The sequence below is a fragment of the Primulina eburnea genome, chromosome 15, assembly GCF_022965805.1.
Source record: "Primulina eburnea isolate SZY01 chromosome 15, ASM2296580v1, whole genome shotgun sequence".
Classification (NCBI taxonomy): domain Eukaryota; kingdom Viridiplantae; phylum Streptophyta; class Magnoliopsida; order Lamiales; family Gesneriaceae; genus Primulina; species Primulina eburnea.
In genome coordinates, this window is record NC_133115.1 from 27917879 (window position 1) to 27935364 (window position 17486).

General features: G+C 34.5%; 2 protein-coding genes across 4 annotated transcripts; both read right to left on the reverse strand.

Annotated features, from left to right (window-relative positions):
- Positions 1 to 3414: 3414 nt before the first annotated feature.
- Positions 3415 to 3915, reverse strand: LOC140814755 (uncharacterized). Its single transcript, XM_073173841.1, has one exon. It carries the CDS (start codon positions 3819 to 3821, stop codon positions 3564 to 3566), a length of 258 nt encoding a protein of 85 aa, XP_073029942.1. The 5' UTR covers positions 3822 to 3915; the 3' UTR covers positions 3415 to 3563.
- A 4835-nt stretch (positions 3916 to 8750) lies between these two features.
- Positions 8751 to 16933, reverse strand: LOC140814079 (protein SPA1-RELATED 2-like). Of its 3 annotated transcripts, none has more exons than XM_073172939.1 (9): positions 16728 to 16933; positions 15855 to 15964; positions 14011 to 15546; positions 13033 to 13190; positions 11673 to 12411; positions 11026 to 11172; positions 9886 to 10203; positions 9717 to 9776; positions 8751 to 9150 (listed from the first exon to the last, which is right to left on the reverse strand). In XM_073172939.1, exons 3-9 carry the CDS (start codon positions 15502 to 15504, stop codon positions 8959 to 8961), a joined length of 3108 nt encoding a protein of 1035 aa, XP_073029040.1. In that variant the 5' UTR covers positions 15505 to 15546; positions 15855 to 15964; positions 16728 to 16933; the 3' UTR covers positions 8751 to 8958. The 3 variants fall into 3 exon arrangements, with proteins under 3 accessions (XP_073029040.1, XP_073029039.1, XP_073029041.1); XM_073172938.1 differs by having other exon boundaries at positions 16618 to 16739; XM_073172940.1 differs by lacking the exon at positions 16728 to 16933 and adding an exon at positions 16021 to 16707 and having other exon boundaries at positions 15855 to 15989.
- Between the last annotated feature and the right edge of the window lie 553 nt (positions 16934 to 17486).

Here is a 17486-nt window from a genome sequence, read left to right on the forward strand (position 1 = left end):
TTTAAAATTATTTGTTTTTTATTTTTGCTAATAAATAAATAAATTAAAATAAATAGAAATTCGGTTAAACAGGAAAACAAATTTGGTTTATAACCGAACCGTGAAATCCGTTTTTGATTTCCTTTCTTTCTGAATCGAAAACAATTTGGTTTATAATCTAAAACAATTTGGTCTTTATAATCGAAAACAATTTGGTTTAAAATAATTTGTTTTTATTTTTTTAATTCATACATCAAAATTGAAGGACAGTCACTCATTATTTCTTATAATTATATTTTGATTTTTTATCTAAATACAAATAAAATGAATTATAAAAATATTATACACGTTGATCAGAATACTAATATTGATTAATCAAATAACATCCAGAATATAATTTGAATACAAAGTCACTTGCGTATGTATCTATAGGTTCAATAATATCTGTAATATTTTATATTTTATTATTGAATAAACTATTAAAAATATTAAATTATATTATATTACAACTTTATTGAGTTTTAAATGCACTTATGCATCATCCTTTCAGTATTTTTTTTTTAATATTAAATCCGTTGTGTTTTATCCATATCCGATGCTTAATCAAACTGAGGCACTCGAATCCTCAGATTGGTCGTACGTAGGAGGACAAGTGTGTGAAACTAGTGAGCCAAGGATGTTACGCGTACAATTGAATAGGACGCTTTGCGTCTATATACATATATCGGGCAGCTCGCACATTGCATCGATACGTACAAATACACATAATTTTGTGTGTTTTTTAGACTCATATTCTAGATTAGATTTTAATTAATTTATTATAGAAACAGTTATTTATCAAACACCACCTGCTTCTGATTTTTCATGTTTTCACTTTTGTTTTAAAATAATATTCAATTTTTGTTATTCTCTGATCCGATTTTTTAATCTATAAATTTAATCACTTTTTTAAATACTGTTTGTAATTGCGAGGAAATTCAATTGTGCTCGCAACTTCTATTGGTTACAAAATGTCTCGTATGTATAGATTTTGAATTGTTATTACAATCACATTCATTGGGTATACGAACCTCATTCAAATGTGACAACTTTTCTTTGTGACTTATAAATACATTGGATATCGACCAATATATATCAGAATTCTACACGTCTCTCATGCATGCAACATTCTCGGTTTTTTTTTTTTTTTTAATGAGTTAATAAAGTAGCGTAGAAACAAAGACATTTAATGCTTTTTACTAGTTTTGGTATGTAACAAGACTGATTATTTTAAAGCTTTCTGCTGGACCTTTTTTAGTTATTAAAGCTGATTTTACTCAGGAGCCTCAGAGCTGTTTTTGATTATAGACGTTGGACTCAAAGTTTCTATATATATAGAGGTCAATTAGAAAACAACATTATTATTATTATCAATGCAACGATTATTCCAACGCTAGTTTGAGTTATCATCAATTACTACTTATCTTCAAACTCAACATACAGAAAAGCAACACACGCTTTATTCTAAATATCTGATCTTTTGAGATCATTTTGTGCTGCTGCTGTTGTTTCGAAATCTCTTCAAGCTAAACACTTTACTACATATTATTGAGAAGAGTTTGTCATCTGAAAAAGAGTCTGTTCCAGAACTTTGTTGTAATCTTTTACATCGTGTTGAGAAACTAAGAATTTCAGTAGGCGAAGGATAAGCCTTACTGAAGTGGGTGTGTATAAGTATTGTACTGTAATAACCAAAGTCTTTTAGTAATACCTTCTGCAAACAGAAGAAGGATCAAAGTCTTTTAGTGATATATTATGGAAACAGAAGAAGAGGAGACGTAAAAGATTTTATCTTCGAACTTCCCGAAACAACCACTATTTTATTGTTTATAAGACGCTTTTCTGGCACAAACCTAGTAGTTATTTGTCCTGCCGATCTTGGGTGAACTGATGACACCAATGCTCCAAGACCGAGAGTTTTCACAGCCAAAGCTATTGGAGTTGTTCCCTCCCATGAATCACTGCGAAATAAGTGGAACGCATTAGCTGTCTGTTTTCACTCCATACCATCAGATCGTTTCCGCACTTATTATTATGATCTGCTGGTTATACAAGATTCTAGCACCCTTTACAAAAACGTACAACAAAAGAACGAGTTTATTCATCCTCCTCTAAACTCTATATCGATCCCCAACAATTGAGCTGCTCAAAATCGGAAAAAGTATATGTTTACTTGTTCTTCAACACTTCAATCAATATGTCACTCTTAAAATGCGTGCCGTAAATTTTCGAAAAATGATAAAAATAAACGAATGACTCCATACCAACAAAAATGAAGATACGTTCATCAATTATATAACTCATCACACTGCAGCGCAAATTTTGATCATTATTTTTTAATAATTTAGATAGTCATGTCGGCGTCACTTTGTATATCACGCCTTCCCTAAGGACGTGATACGATATATTACGAATTTTCCCACTACTACCTTAGTTAATTAACTATTATTTATACATGGCTTAAACAGTAAAAAAGCCCCAACATTCTCTCACAAGTTAAAGATGATAAAAGTGTTTGAAAACGGAGTAGGTCTTTTGTGAGACGATCTCACGAATTTTTATATGTGAGACAGGTCAAACATACCGATATTCACAATAAAAAGTAATATTCTTAGCATAAAAAGTAATATTTTTTCATGAATGACCTAAATAAGATATCCGTCTCACAAAATACGATCCGTGAGACCGTCTCACACAAGTTTTTACTTTGAAAAAAATAATATTAAATGTAATTAAGCACGGATGATAAAATATCTTGTAGTGAAAAGTGGGAGATAAACTGTCAGTTTATATTTTACTACATTAAATGTGCATGATGCATAAAAAAATAGGTTTTTAAATTTGGATCTAAACAAATACAAAATTTTTCATTTTCCAATAAAAAGCCCCGAATAAAAACTCCAATTAAAAATCCTTCTTCTTTCCTAGTTCACCGATAAAACTCCTTCAACTCAAAGGAAAGAACATCATCGTCCATCATTATTCAATCTGAAATTTATTATCTTTCTGTAGTAATTAGTTTGAGATGATTAAAAATCAGAAACTCCCTCCCTTTTACACATTTACAAGATAGTAAATGCTTAAACTCATAAATTAAAATTTGAAATTCGACCTCGACGCCTATATTTTTCCCGTAGATTCCGACGTTTTTAATTATCTTAATATCAGTTTGTCTTTGACAAAAACATGATCATGAATAACATTCTCAATCAATAAATTGATGTAAGATGAGAGGTGCAACTCAGTTGTGTATATGTTAAATATCTCGTATCGATTAAATTAAATTATATCATTGCCACGACTTAATATCTCAAATTACATTAAATCGCAGAGCTGACATATTTTTATTAAACAATTCTTTTAATTCAAAAGGAGACAAAACTACAAGAATCAACATTAAATTACTCAACAAAGTTGTAATATTTTTTTTTTATTTTTTTACGTAAGTAACAACAACCAGCAGATGACACACGTAATATATCGATGGACCAACTTATACAATATAATATATATTATCCAATTCACGCAGGTCGAGTTACAATAAACTAGATTTGATCGGGCCAAAGGAATGCTCCCATGGCAAATCTCTTCTTGTCGTTCACATCTCCGCGTTTCGGCAGGCTGTACTCGTCGAGAAGGCGGTCGAGTTTCCACTCCGGCATCGTCTCGTAGTCGGATTTCGAGTACTTTGGGTAGTGAAGTGGCATCTGAAACTCGGGCGCCGTGACGCCGTTGGGTGGCGTGTTTCCACTGTCAGAGGCAGCGCGCGGAGACGGGCCAGGGCTTGAAGTTCCTGTATTCATTTTCTTCGTGTTGTCTTGTAAGATGGTCGATGATTCTTGAGCGGATTTATTGGGTGAGTGGTTTGCCTTTTTATAAGGGGAATGCTGGATGATATTTTGACAGGTGGAAGTTGATTTGAGTTTTATATGAATATTCTAAATGTTTCTGTATTCTTCCTGTTGGAGAATCTAACACCTTTAATATTATCTTCTTTTTGTATTTTATTTAATTTTATAGTTAGTTTTAAATTAATTGTTATTATAAGAGTTAATAATGATTCAAGAAAAAAACAACAATTCATCTATTTTTACACATAAATATTGACAATATAATAAATTCAAGATTGACCAATCATACCTTTGAATAGAAAAAAAATTTTGAGAGAGAAGAACCCTAGAGATGACTTGAGATAGAAGAGAGATAGCGTATTTTTCAAAAAAGAAAGTCCATCAAAATCTTTGGTATAGGTGGAAGAATATTTTAGATTTTCTGCAATTGTACATAAGGCTTCAAGGTTTGTACATGAATAATAAAATAAGAATCCTTGAAAATCTATGGATTTTTTGGATACTTCTTGACTTTTGTAGAGTTTTAAAAAGTCAAGTTTGAATACCACATGACTTTTTAAAACTCTACCAAAATCCATGTTGAATACCACTAAACATATATAGAGTCATTAAAAATTTAGATTGATATCTCTAGATTTTAAAATTCCATAAAAGTCATTAAAAGTTTAGATTGAATACACCCTCCTAAGTATACGACTGCGTGATATATATCCCATATGTAAGTAATGTAACTTAGAAGACTCAACCAAGGATGATATTTTGTTGTCCAGCTACATGAAGATTATATTTTGAGTTATAGTATCAAATGTTTACAATTAAGCAAAAAATTATAGTTGTTGAGTTATATTATCAAACGTTTATCAATAAGCCAAAAGTTAAAAGTGTTAGTTAGGGTGTAACTTTATTTCTTTATATTTATGGTAACGCAGAGTGCACCTATTTGGGTACTACTGGGTCTGACTGTTAGGCCCATGAGTCTGATGAAGTGTGTGTCTATCTGCTGGTGATATATCATATCTATCACTCTTATCATTTCTCTATCATCGGTTGTATCTCCAACAGAGACAATATTACCCGTTAAGATCTGACGTCACTCTTTTATGACCCACCTAGCCAACCAGATCAAGTGGCACAATGTCAGCAACTCGATACACGAGAAATTCTTAAAAGACCACTCATCTTAAACTACTCTCACTCATGCATGCTTAACCTAACATACACGATTTGTTGAAAACTAAGTTTCGGCGTTTGACAAATTGCGAACCAACTGATTATGCAAATAACTGAACACGAGAACATTGAACTACGCAACTGAATGCGCAGCTAACTATCAGCAGTTGTATTCCTTACCAGCTATCGCCCAGCAGCTGATCCCTCAGTCGTACACGTCATCAGTTGAGAACGACAACCGACAAATAGTGCATTAGACTGCAACTAGTAGTGGAACGCCGCATTTCAGAGTTTGCAGTGTACGATTGTCAGAGAATATCGACGTAGAAATTAACGGATATAAAGATTCAAATGATATTTAATATTACCGTTGAGAGGGAAGCTGAGAGCAGTTGAGAAAACACACACGAACTTCTATTCTATTCAAACTTTTTGTTACTCTGCTAAAATCACAACTCGCATTCAGATATCAAGAGCTCACTCTTATCAGATTTATCAGTAGCAATCTAGGCTATATTTATTAGCTTCCTAGCACTTTGAAATCTTTGTTAAGATTCATCCAGTTGTGTTATATTTAGTCACGTACTGTAAAGGTTATTGTGAACTAAGAGTTTCAGTTTGGCAGTGTTAAGTCCAAACTGAAGTGGGTCAGTACAACGTGTGTATTCGATCAAAGTCTTTCAGTGAAAATCCTATCCTCGTAATAGAAGGGGTGACGTAGGAGTTATTCTATTCTCCGAACATCCAGAAACATATCGTGTGCTTTTTATTTCAGTTACTATCAGTTTTTCTATCTTTCAGTCAGTTTACTTCCGCAACTGTTTATCAGTTAAACTGATTGTTATCGACTGACGAGATACCGAGTGTCATTTTGTCATTAAACTGAACCCTTTATTCGAAAAGAATTTATTATCAGTGAGTGTTTATCAAACCCCCCTTCTAAACACTTATCACCTACTAACCGATCCTTTCAAGTGGTATAAAAGCAGTTGTATCTTGTCTAAGAATATTTCTACTCAAACTATTCATCATGTTTTCATTCAACAAGATTCCAATGTTTTTCAGAGAAAAATTCGATGATTGGAAAATCAGGATGCAGGCTCACTTAGCTGCACAAGACAATGATATGTGGTACGTCATCACTAACGAACCAATGAAGATTCCGAAAGCCAATATATCAGTTGCAATCACAGATGAGGCACCTCATAGAATTGAAAATCCTAGAGATGAGTGTACTGCTGAGGACAAAAGAAAAGAAATTTGGATAATGTGAAAAATGATATACTATACAAAACGCTGGATAAAATAACTTTCAGCAAGATCAAAATGTGTAAGACAGCTAAATAAATTTGGGAAAAGCTGATCCAGCTTTGTGAAGGAAATGAACAAACCAAAGAGAATAAACTTTATGTTGTTGTTCAGAAGTTTGATAATATCAAGATGAGAACTGGAGAATCGATGCATGATTATGATGAAAGAGTCAGATGTATCATCAATGAACTAAATGCATTTGGAAAAGTGTATACCAACAAAGAATTTGCATTAAAAGTGATCAGAGGTCTTCCCAAGGAGTGTGACATTAAGACGATGGCAATGAGAGAATCCAAGGATCTAAACAAGGTTGAGCTTCATGACCTATTTTCTGATCTGAAGGCATATGAGTTTGAGCTGCAAACTCGAGAAGGAGAATCCTCTACTCCAGCAGCCACTACTGCCTTAGCTGCTGTAAGAACAGAACCAATTTCCATCTGGAAAATATCTAACGCCTCATGGTCGACTTTGGTGCTCATCTAATGGCTTCCGATGTCGATATCTCAATTTTCACCAAGCTATTATAAGAAATGTGTTTGAACTCAAAAAAGACATCAAAATTTGCATGAATGAGCTTAAAATTTCAAAGAAGTACAACAACGATTCCATAGTCACCTTGTGTGGACATTTAACCCTAGCTAAACAAAGACTTCGGGCTCGTATTGACGGTCTTCAGGCTACTCTTGTACCAAACTACAAGAAATGCTGGATCATTTTCAGAAAGGTGGTTCCAAAAAGAGGGAAGAATAACAACGAAGGCAAGAAGATGCCAGATGGAGACAAGATGAAGCTAGGAGAAGAGCAGCTGAAGAGGAAAAGAGAAAGAGAGACCAACATAAGAGACATGGTGAATCAGGAGTGGTTGAAGTTCCTAGTTTAGGTGGTAGTATACGTGTTTATATTTTTATGCACGTAAGTGTATTAGGATGTACTTCTTTCACTTTTACATAGTAACAATGAAATTCATGATCTCAATAAATTTTTCTTGTAGCTTATGTTTCTGGGACTTAGGTTTTGTCATAACAAAAAATGAGAAATTGTTAAATCCTTAGTTTTAGTGATAACAAACCATACTTATTATATTAGATCAAGCAGCCTTTTTCAATGTATTACAGATACTCGACCGCCCACTGAAGATTTAGAATAAGTCATTCATCTGGTCTCAAGATGCAAAGCTATCAACTATTTTATCATCAACTGTGTTTTAATCTACCCAACCATTCAAGCATGCAAGTTGTGGTTTAAGGGCTACTTATTCGTTCATGTTATCGAAGTACGTTTATAAACGTTTAAATAAAGTCATCTTCATATACAAGTCACACTTCTTACAAGTATTTCACATACTTTATCAAAAAACTTGGTAAACCGGTCATGCAGGACAAAATGGACATCAGAAAATCAGATGTTTTTCTAAAGAGTCTACGCACAAAGCTAGTTACTTTTTTAGGATCAAGCGCTTACCACTGGACTAAAAGCTATAGTTGTTAGCCAAGGCGCAACCCTTGTACTTGTGGCAGCATATAGTGTACCTGTTTTGGTGTTAATGGGTCCGACTGTTAGGCTCATGAATTCAGAGATGTGCGTGTCTATCTGTTGATACTGTTTCATATTCCTTAGAGATCGGTCTTACAATTTTTTTACTGTCAGTCCTGTCCCCAGTAGAGACAGTATTACTCATTAAGATCTGGTGTCACTCTTTTACGGCTCACTTAGCCAACCAGATCAAGCGGGACGACGTCAACAGCTTGATGTATGAGAACTTCCTAGGAGGTCACTCATCTCAGTACTACTCTTACTTATGGACTCTTAACCCAACATTTCCCCCTACAAGAAGTATAGAAATATGCTTCTTGGGAAACTTGAATCCATGACCTCACTCTGATACCAATTGTTAGGTTCAAGCGCTTACTACTAGGTCAAAATTTATAGCCGTTATCCAAGGCGTAACTTTATTTCTTTATACTTATGGCAGCGCATAGTGCACCTACTTGGTTGCTAATGCATCCGGTTGTTTGGCCCGCTTCCAAACGGACTGCTATTTATCAACCCAACACGCTCAATTTTTATAGCGGGACGGATCGACTCGACAGATCTAACCCAATTTAACAAGTCTACTCGCGGGCACTTCAAGACAACCGCATTTTAATTTAGTCCCAACCAAAATTATCAGTCAATTGTTTTTAAACATCTCATATTTGGAGTAAAAATTAATAATTGTTTTATATAATCAATCATTTATAATTTATCTAATTTCTTTCTCACATTTTTTTAAGTAATAATTTTTTTCCCAATTTAGTTAAGGATTGAAAAAATATAAAAAACATAGGATTAAAATATATATAAATTTGTTTTGTAGATTATTTAACACAAATACTAGGTATAAATACCATACACAAAAAATACATTGCCTAACAAAATACATGTAAATTATACTGTGATTAGGAACAAAAGATATTGCTATCATCCCAATTTTTTTCTTTCAAACATTCACGTATAAATCAAGAACATAAAATGTGTATAGATCAGATGACCACAATTCAGGAAGTTCTTACATTTTATAGACAATGAATGGTTAAGAATGTCATCCCTCGGAGACGAGCTTGATTTTCTAAACCAAATGCAGAAGTTTGATGCAGCCAGATGAATTAGCAGCAACCACCATATTTGATTTTCGCCTCCAGCAAACACTTGAAATGAACTGTCCGTTGCTCTCTTCGGTTTCCTTGCCCGTAATTTGATCAATGGAGCCAAATTTATGGGAAGTAATCGGCACAGGTAGAGATCTGTGATATGCAAAAACCTGGAGACAAACATTAACGAAAGGGGAAGGTTAAAGATCTATAGGCTTCAGACAAACAGAATCATGGCTAATGATAAAGAATGCAGTACTTCGGATAATTCGCAAATATTTCTCCTTTCTATCTCTGATCTATTTTACAGTAGATCCCTGGAAATCACATTGAGTTTCAAGTACTAGAAACCTCTATCATGTTCTTTTTAAAACAACAATGTACCCTATCATGTAACGTTTTACTTGAAGCATCGAAGATCACAAACTACAACTTTTGACATATTGACAACCACTTGGCTTACAGTCTATAAAATCCATACTCAGTTTCTTTAATTTGCAAGTTGATGCAGTTGTCGAGAGGGATTATTTCGGAGCGAAAATAGCTCATGCTATTATGCCTAACTGTTAATATGATAATTGATTGAAATGTGATACTTATAGCATATCACACGGTCTAAATAATTTGAGTTGCATCCTTTCTATCGGCTATCTTTGTCGGTGTAAGCAAAGGCATTCATATGAATTTGGTTTTTACATCAACAATATGAAAAACGTTAGATAGAAGTGAAGACCACCTCATTGGTCTCTGAACCGCACGTTATATAACCATCAGCAACAGATAAACCTACAAAGTTCTGCAGGAGAAAGGGTATAATGTTAAGCAGACCCGGAAAAATTAAGCAAAATCTACGTTAGGTCACAAATTTTGTGAATGTAAATCAGAAACGAATAAAACCAACCAACCTTCTCATTTGTGTGTCCTCTAAGTGTCGATACACAAGCGTTTCTTGATATAGAATTAGAACTTGTTTTATTCAGATTCCAAATCTTAAGCGTGTTGTCAGTAGATGCGGTAACAAGAGTCGTGGCATCCAAGAATTTTGTGTAACTAACAGCTTTCTCATGGCCAGCCAATATGCACCAAGGAGTTGAAACGTTACGAACATCATAGCAAAATGTCTTGTAGTCGGCGGAGCTAAATGCCAACAAGTGAGCGGAGTCAGATGAGAATTGCACACAGCACACATTTGCATGGTTCTTGATTGTGGTTAAACTATTTTTCTGCATTACATAAAAAAAATAGATAAGATAAAAGATGTAACAATTTAAAGAATAAAAAAATTTAATGTTCGCTTACTTACACTTTCAATTTGTTCGTTTTATACTTTTAAAAATCAATTTTCCATCTAAATAAAAACAGTACTACAATATTACTCTTTTTCACATATCCCAACATAACCATTAGTTCTAAGTCAACTTTTTACGCATAGGAAATACTCTACTATTATATTATGCTCTCACAAAGTAATATATTCTAAAAATTTAAGTTGACTTCAACCAAAACTCGAAACAAACCTTAAAACATCGGGAACAAAACCAAATAAAGTCATGGTTTTAAGATTCCATACTTCAACTTCTTCTTAGAGGATAAAAGAACAGTAAATTTCACTGTATCCAAATGCAAAACTATTTCTAGATAAAAAAAATCCTGCTTAACAAAGTGTTTTCCAGACTAAGTACTTTTTTATTCAGATTCAGCCTTTAAGTCTATCAATAACTTGAAGAAGGAAATCCATCAACTGTTCCCAAATTTTTTTGGTAAAGCTACTGGCTGGTTTGCCCCTGCTTATTTAGGATACAGAGGAAAAACATCACATTTTCCTACTATACAAGGTTGTCAAACTACAATTCACAATAACTCAATTTTTGTACACAAAATCAAACCATGTAACAACCAGAGGGTATGATTGTGAGTTCAATATACTTTTAAGATTAGGTTGACAAAGAAGAAGAGAAGAACTTGAAACCCCGAAAAAAATAGCAGCTTTCATAAACTCTGTAAGCATAACGCACATATACAGATACAGAAAAGACGAAGCAAACCTCATTGATGCTCCAAAGTTTTACAGAACGATCATCACTACCACTGGCTAGTTTTAGAGGATCCACATGAGAGAAATCAACGGACCATGCTCTTTCAGTATGTTCACTGAAATGGGAAAAACTTTGACCAGTTGTCGCATCCCATAACTAAAAAACATTTTGAAAGTTATGTCGAGAACAACACAGAAACAAAACAATAACTTGTATCAGCATTTTCAGTTTGTGGGGAAATGGAATGGAGACAAAAAATTAGTACTTACAATCATAAGAATAGCCATACGTATACAAGGATACATGGTAACATTAAAAACCACAAATGTCATAAACTTTTCACAACCGTTTGAAAACAAATGTACTGACTTCTGAAAGAATATTAATTTGATAATAAAGCTGCTATGTACACAGAAATTGACATTTTTGGTGGCATAAGCATGTTCAGGGCTACTACGATATCATTAGATTTCAAGTAGTTTATGGTTATTTCATTCACAAAATCCTTGGTGCTTCGAAATTTAGTCCAGGACATTAAGGCAAAATTAAGTGCAGAAATTTTTTACGCATTCCTAACAAAAGAATAGATACTACAAAAAGGAAATTTTTAGACAACAAAAAGTCCCAACCACCCTCTTATAGAGGTAAATACACACCTTGACAGTTCCATCATAATCAGTCGAAGCAAGATAGTTACTTATGTAGCTATTCCAGCAAATGCAACTGAGCTTTGATTTGTTTGCCATCTCAATAACCGGATAATGAATGTCCACAGATTCATCAAATAAAGCTTGAAATCCAAAAACTTTTATCTTTTTTGACACCCCACCTGTAGCTAAATAGTCCTCATTTCGGTCAAAACTCAATGAACATATCACATTTGGAGAATTATTATAATCTCCAATCCGCAAAATCCCTTGAACTTTGAAATTACTGTAACGAGCATATTTGCACAAACCGTCAAAGAAACCGCCTAAATAATCCGTGGTATTACCCTTAGCTTCATTCTTCCCCAATAATTCTCCATATCTTTGAGTGGCAACATCACTATCTGAAAGCCGAACACTGGGCCTCATAGAAAAGTAAGCACTTTCAAGTTGCTTGATATTATTTGTTGACCTTGTTTCTTTATCACATGCGGACAATGATTCCCCAGGTGAGGGAGATAAGACCGGTGATTTTTTTGGCCGCCTTTTCTCAACCTCTTCAATGTCAGCTTCTATCTGCTGGATTTGTTCAACTAGATTGGATTCATCCTTTTGCTTTACATCATTTAACGACGAAAGAAAAGACAATAACAATTCGGATTTTCCTTCTTCTTCATCAATAGATGACAAAAACTTATCCCCGGATGATTCTTGAATTCCATTGATAAATTCAGATTGCAGAATTTCCCTGCCATGTAGAAATAATTGCTGACATTAGTTGCTGAAATATGACTTGGAAACAATGTAATATAAGACAAGAATGAAAAAATAATTCATAAAAATCACTCGATGTGATCTCCCAAGAACATAAATATTCCACAATTGATTTTCCAAGCATACAAACTACAGGCCCCCATTTCTTGAATAGATGCACCAATCATGAATTTGAATGGAATTCTATACAATTTGCATTTACTTCATGTTCCATAACCGATTACAATGTAAGGAATAAAGGACTCACAAGATAACTATCATGCAGATCATATTGATTTAAAAAGAGATAATTCAATCAATTAAAGTTTAAACCAAAAAAGCCATAGGAATAAATAGGAAAAATCCCTTGCCAACCCATTAATTTCTTCTCCTCTGGAATAACATGTTCCTCCTAATATTAAAAAATATAAATGTTGCAAATATATAATATATGTAAAGTACATCACGTGAACTAATTCATTTCGGCAAAGGACACTTCAGAGTCCAGTTTACTCTGAAAATCATCAGTTCCGATCTTCCTCCAACAGCCAAGAAGAGTAAAGGACAAAAATTGGGAGGATAAAGGTTTGCAACGTAATTAGAGAGAATGAAAAACCTGGTCGTTGGGCGTAAAGAAGGTTCAGGATGAAGCAGCCAAAGGCAAAACCCGGCTTCCTTGGGACTCTCAGAGAGGAAGCTAGGAGGGAGAATTCTATGACGTAAATCAAGCATTGCAGCAGCACGAGATCTTCCAGAATCAAATGAGCATTGTAGCTGAAAGGAATCCACGACATTAGATATAAACTTCAAGAAATAAATTACACAATTAGTATAAGAAGAAAAAATAAAACAAGACTGACCACAACCACCCAAATGATGTGGTTTAATTGATACATGATTTAAAATATTTGAGCTAAATTGTAATAACTATCAATATTTTTCCGTGATTGAAGATAAAAGAATCAATTCTAATCATAACTAAAGTTTTCTTCCATTTTTTTATTCAGATTAGTAAAGAAATAAATTGAACAAAAATCAAGGACTTCGTCAAAGTAGATGCTTGTTGAAATATGAAGACAGCTTATCTGAATCTCAGAAGACACCAGTCTACCGCTTCCACAAGTTATCCTAACCTTTCAGATAAAATTTAACTCTTGCCATGATCAGTCTGCCATATATCAAAGCTGGCTATCATTTTACCACACTTTCAAAAATAAATTCATTAAATGATGTGGTAAAGACATGAGATGGTAGAGGGAAAAAAAGGAAATGGAGATCGGTGTGAATGGATTGTAAATGGGATCGAACATTTAGAAATAGGATATTTGCACAGAAACATGGATGCTATGATCGAGAAGGTAGTGACAAACTTCCAGATAGTAAATTCCTCTGGATTATGACTACAAGTGCCGAAAGATCATTTTGAGCCACTGAGACAATCTCTTTTTTTCTTACAACAATACATATATAGTCATAAATTTCATGTCAGCTACATGATAATTATATGGCTGTCACATCCAACATTTAATATCAGTCCAGTATGATTCGAGTCTAGGACAGTAAAGAAAACCAATTGAGTACAAGTCATCAATACCTCAAATAGAAGAACCCCCAAGGAATAGATATTTGATGCAATTGTGCACCCATTGTCATTGAACTGCTCAGGACTGGAATACCACTTCTTTTCCAACATACAGCTCACAGAAGCCTGCAATTGCTGTGATGACGTAGGAATATTCAGTCCAAAAAATAAACTCTTGTTATTGCTTTCTGTCTTAGGGATGTGCTCCTTCGCAAAATCATTGCTAGGATCCTTAGGGGCAGCATTATCTGCAAGGACGACATTTTCGGGTGCAGCTATAATGCTAGACCTAGATGGAAATTGCGGCCACCTCCAAGCAAAATTCAGATTCTCGCCTAATTTCCTCTTCTTCACGGACTGGCTATCAGAGGGAGGCTTTCTCAGATGTATTGACCTTATTTCAGTTTGGCTAAATTTTGAAAGGTGGATCTCTTCATCATTGGCATTTTCTTTGACCCCAAGGTGTGCAGAAGATCCTATATACAGTACCTGGCATAATTCAACCAACTTGAAGCAAGAAGGCCTCAAATCTTGAAGGAAAGACCTACGAGAATGAGCAAGATCAACAAGATCCAGGACCTGTTTAAATATGCGCAAGCTCTCCACCTTATCTACCTTACTTTTACCTGTTTCAAGCCAATCTCTTAAACTGATTCCATCACCGACATTATCAGGATTCGGAAAACTCCACGGTTCGGAAAAATCATGTGAAAGAGGTGAAGCAGCAGTTGAACCTAATGGTATAACAGAATCTGTTAATCTGGCATTGCCAGTCTTGGGATGATCGCGGTCCCCAGACTTGACACTCGATCTTTTGCAAACTGGACTTTTATGTATCACTCCTTTGCCTCTCAGTGTACTTTTTAAGTAGTCTGAGAAACCAGATTTTGATAAAAATCTTGTCCTTACTGTTCCAGAAGAACACATTTCACTTGTAGAAACTTTGTTATCACTACTCAAAAGATCATTCACGAATGTCTTGCAATTGCTGTTCTTTTGAGGTTCTCTTTTATCTAGAAGCTCACAAAATAAATTTTTGTCTCTGTCTTCCCATGCAATTTCTGTTTTCAGATCTTTTTCTTTGCACCGCGATTGTCCACACCAGCTATTAACTCCTGATCCACCAGCCACTTGATACAAATGCTGCCATTGGTTTCGCCTAGTTTGCATTCTATTTCTATTATTTGATGTACCGACTATAGCCATCTTTTCTCCATCATAGTTTTTCAGAGTCAACTCCTCAACCATCACCCCTGCATCATCCATACAATGAGGGCTGGCGCTAGCATGATTAGAAGAACCGATTCTGTCTAAAAATTTCACATATGAAATTTCTGGTGATGGATTTTTCAAGTTCTCAGGATAATCATCTATACGAGGCATAGCCATTTCATTTGATTCAAGCCCACTTGAGCTGCTAGATTTCAATGAGAACTCGCTTTCTTTATTTCGGATGTGGGTTGTGCCAACAGGTTCAGCCATGGCATCGCTGACCGCTTCGTCCATTTCAATTAAAATGTTTCCATTGAACCATAAGATCGATTTGTGCTGTAACATAAACGTATATGAATAAGTTACAGCAGAAATAAATTTAGATGAACAAGCATGGAATACCAATCATATAAGCTATTGAAAGGAAATTAGACCAATCAAGTGAGTAACTCGGGATGTTCATCCTTCAAACTGAAATCATACCTTAAGGTTCATAGATAACTCAAATTCAGAAGAAAACAATTATGAAATCATAGTCGACACAATAATAAATGAAGCAAATATGATTCACATATGGGCTACCACGAAAATTTTCCAAGAGATAGCATAGGAAACAACTGGGTCTGAAGATGTATGGGCCATACCTAAACTTTTTTCTGTTAAAGGGGGTGAGATAGAATGGAATTCACAGTCATCCAAGCACCGACAGTCTCGAGTTGCTGGGCAAATATTCGAAAACTGGGCCAGAAGAATGCTGCATAGTCACAAAAGTATGTTGGCTTCACCATGGAAAAGGGAAATCAAATGCACATTAACTCAGGGATACACCAAATGAGATTATCAATTCTCTGAAATTAAATGTAAAAGAAACCATATAAAACCCTTTCGAATCATTAATAGTCTTGCAGCGTTTTAAACTTCCAAACCCAAGGAAGATAAAAAAAAAATAACAATTGTCATATCTGTATCCCTTGCATCAAATTCCAACAAGTGAACAAGTAATAAAATACACACGACAAGAACTTATTCAAGCTTCAAAACACAAACGTAGGACCCCAGCAGAACAAATAAGCCATAAACAGCAGTTTGAATCCAACAATCAAAATGAACAGTTACAATCAAGAGGGTTCATATCGGGAGGTAAACATGGGGAATTCATCAAATCGGCAGTAAGCACAAACAATCCAAGTCCAAAATCAATAGGACATAAAAACTCTCAAAACCCAAAATCCAGTCCATCGAATCAAATCAAATATCAAGAGAGTGCATCACTTTCAAACATCCCCAACCCAAAAGGAAAACACTAACTCACAACAAAAACTCAAACCAAATACCCTTCATCAACAGAACCCATAAAGCATAACAAAAATAAAAAACACTCGAAGCAATAACACACAGAAAACCAACATTTCAATCCGGAATGACAAGTGAACAGTGTAACCAAGTTTAACTCATAGCCCAAGTGGTAGGTGCTGAATGAAAATTGAAGCGATAACGTGACGTTTGAAGAAAAATACCGTGGGACAATTGTGAGCCATGGAATAGCATATCCAAATGGTAATAGTAAGAATCTGAGGTGGGCTTCGTCGTGGGGATGAAAAGAAAGAGAATGATATGTGGAAGAAACTGGCTCCAATTGTAAAAATATCTCAGGAATCACGCACAACACACACTACACGATATCCACTAATCTTTGATTCTTTATTGGTGAAGATTTTATCATATAATTTTGTGGGATTGATTTAAGAATGTCTGTCTCATTGCAGCCACGAATCAACAATAGTTTAATGGTGGCAGAGTTTAAAGAAATTGAAAAGGTGAAGTGAGATGGTATAATAGTAATAGTTTTACGTTTAATTGCATCGGAAAGCACAAGAAAATAGCAATTCATTTTTTTCTTAAAGGCCAATACACTAATAAAATAAAATAATGTCTAAAATCATAATTTTTATAAATAATTTGTTTCAAAACCATAATCTATACTCCTATACTTGACACTCATTTGCCTTCTCATGACTCCTCCGGAATCCTGCAAAGAAAAATAAATTGCTCGGGATTGAGCCAGTTTTATCATCACTGTGAGAATAAACATCTTTATACAAAGGTACTCAAAGGGTTCATGTAAAAACAAATATCTCTCAATCTCACTCTTTTGGGTCATCAATTTATTTTTCTTTATTATTTATTTGGCCTTTTTTCATCTTTTTTTTCTTAATATGGCCACCTCACTCTTTTGTTTACTTTTTCTTTCGGTCTTTCTACATTCTCTTTCACCA

Coding starts and splice junctions, on each gene's coding strand:
- LOC140814755 (XM_073173841.1), bottom strand. CDS start 3,821: ATGAATACAGGAACTTCAAGCCCTGGCCCGTCTCCGCGCGCTGCCTCT.
- LOC140814079 (XM_073172939.1), bottom strand. CDS start 15,504: ATGGACGAAGCGGTCAGCGATGCCATGGCTGAACCTGTTGGCACAACC. Junction 11,173..11,672: donor ATTATGATGGAACTGTCAAG/GTGTGTATTTAC, acceptor AATGTTTTTTAG/TTATGGGATGCGACAACTGG. Junction 10,204..11,025: donor AACTTTGGAGCATCAATGAG/GTTTGCTTCGTC, acceptor TATGTAATGCAG/AAAAATAGTTTAACCACAAT.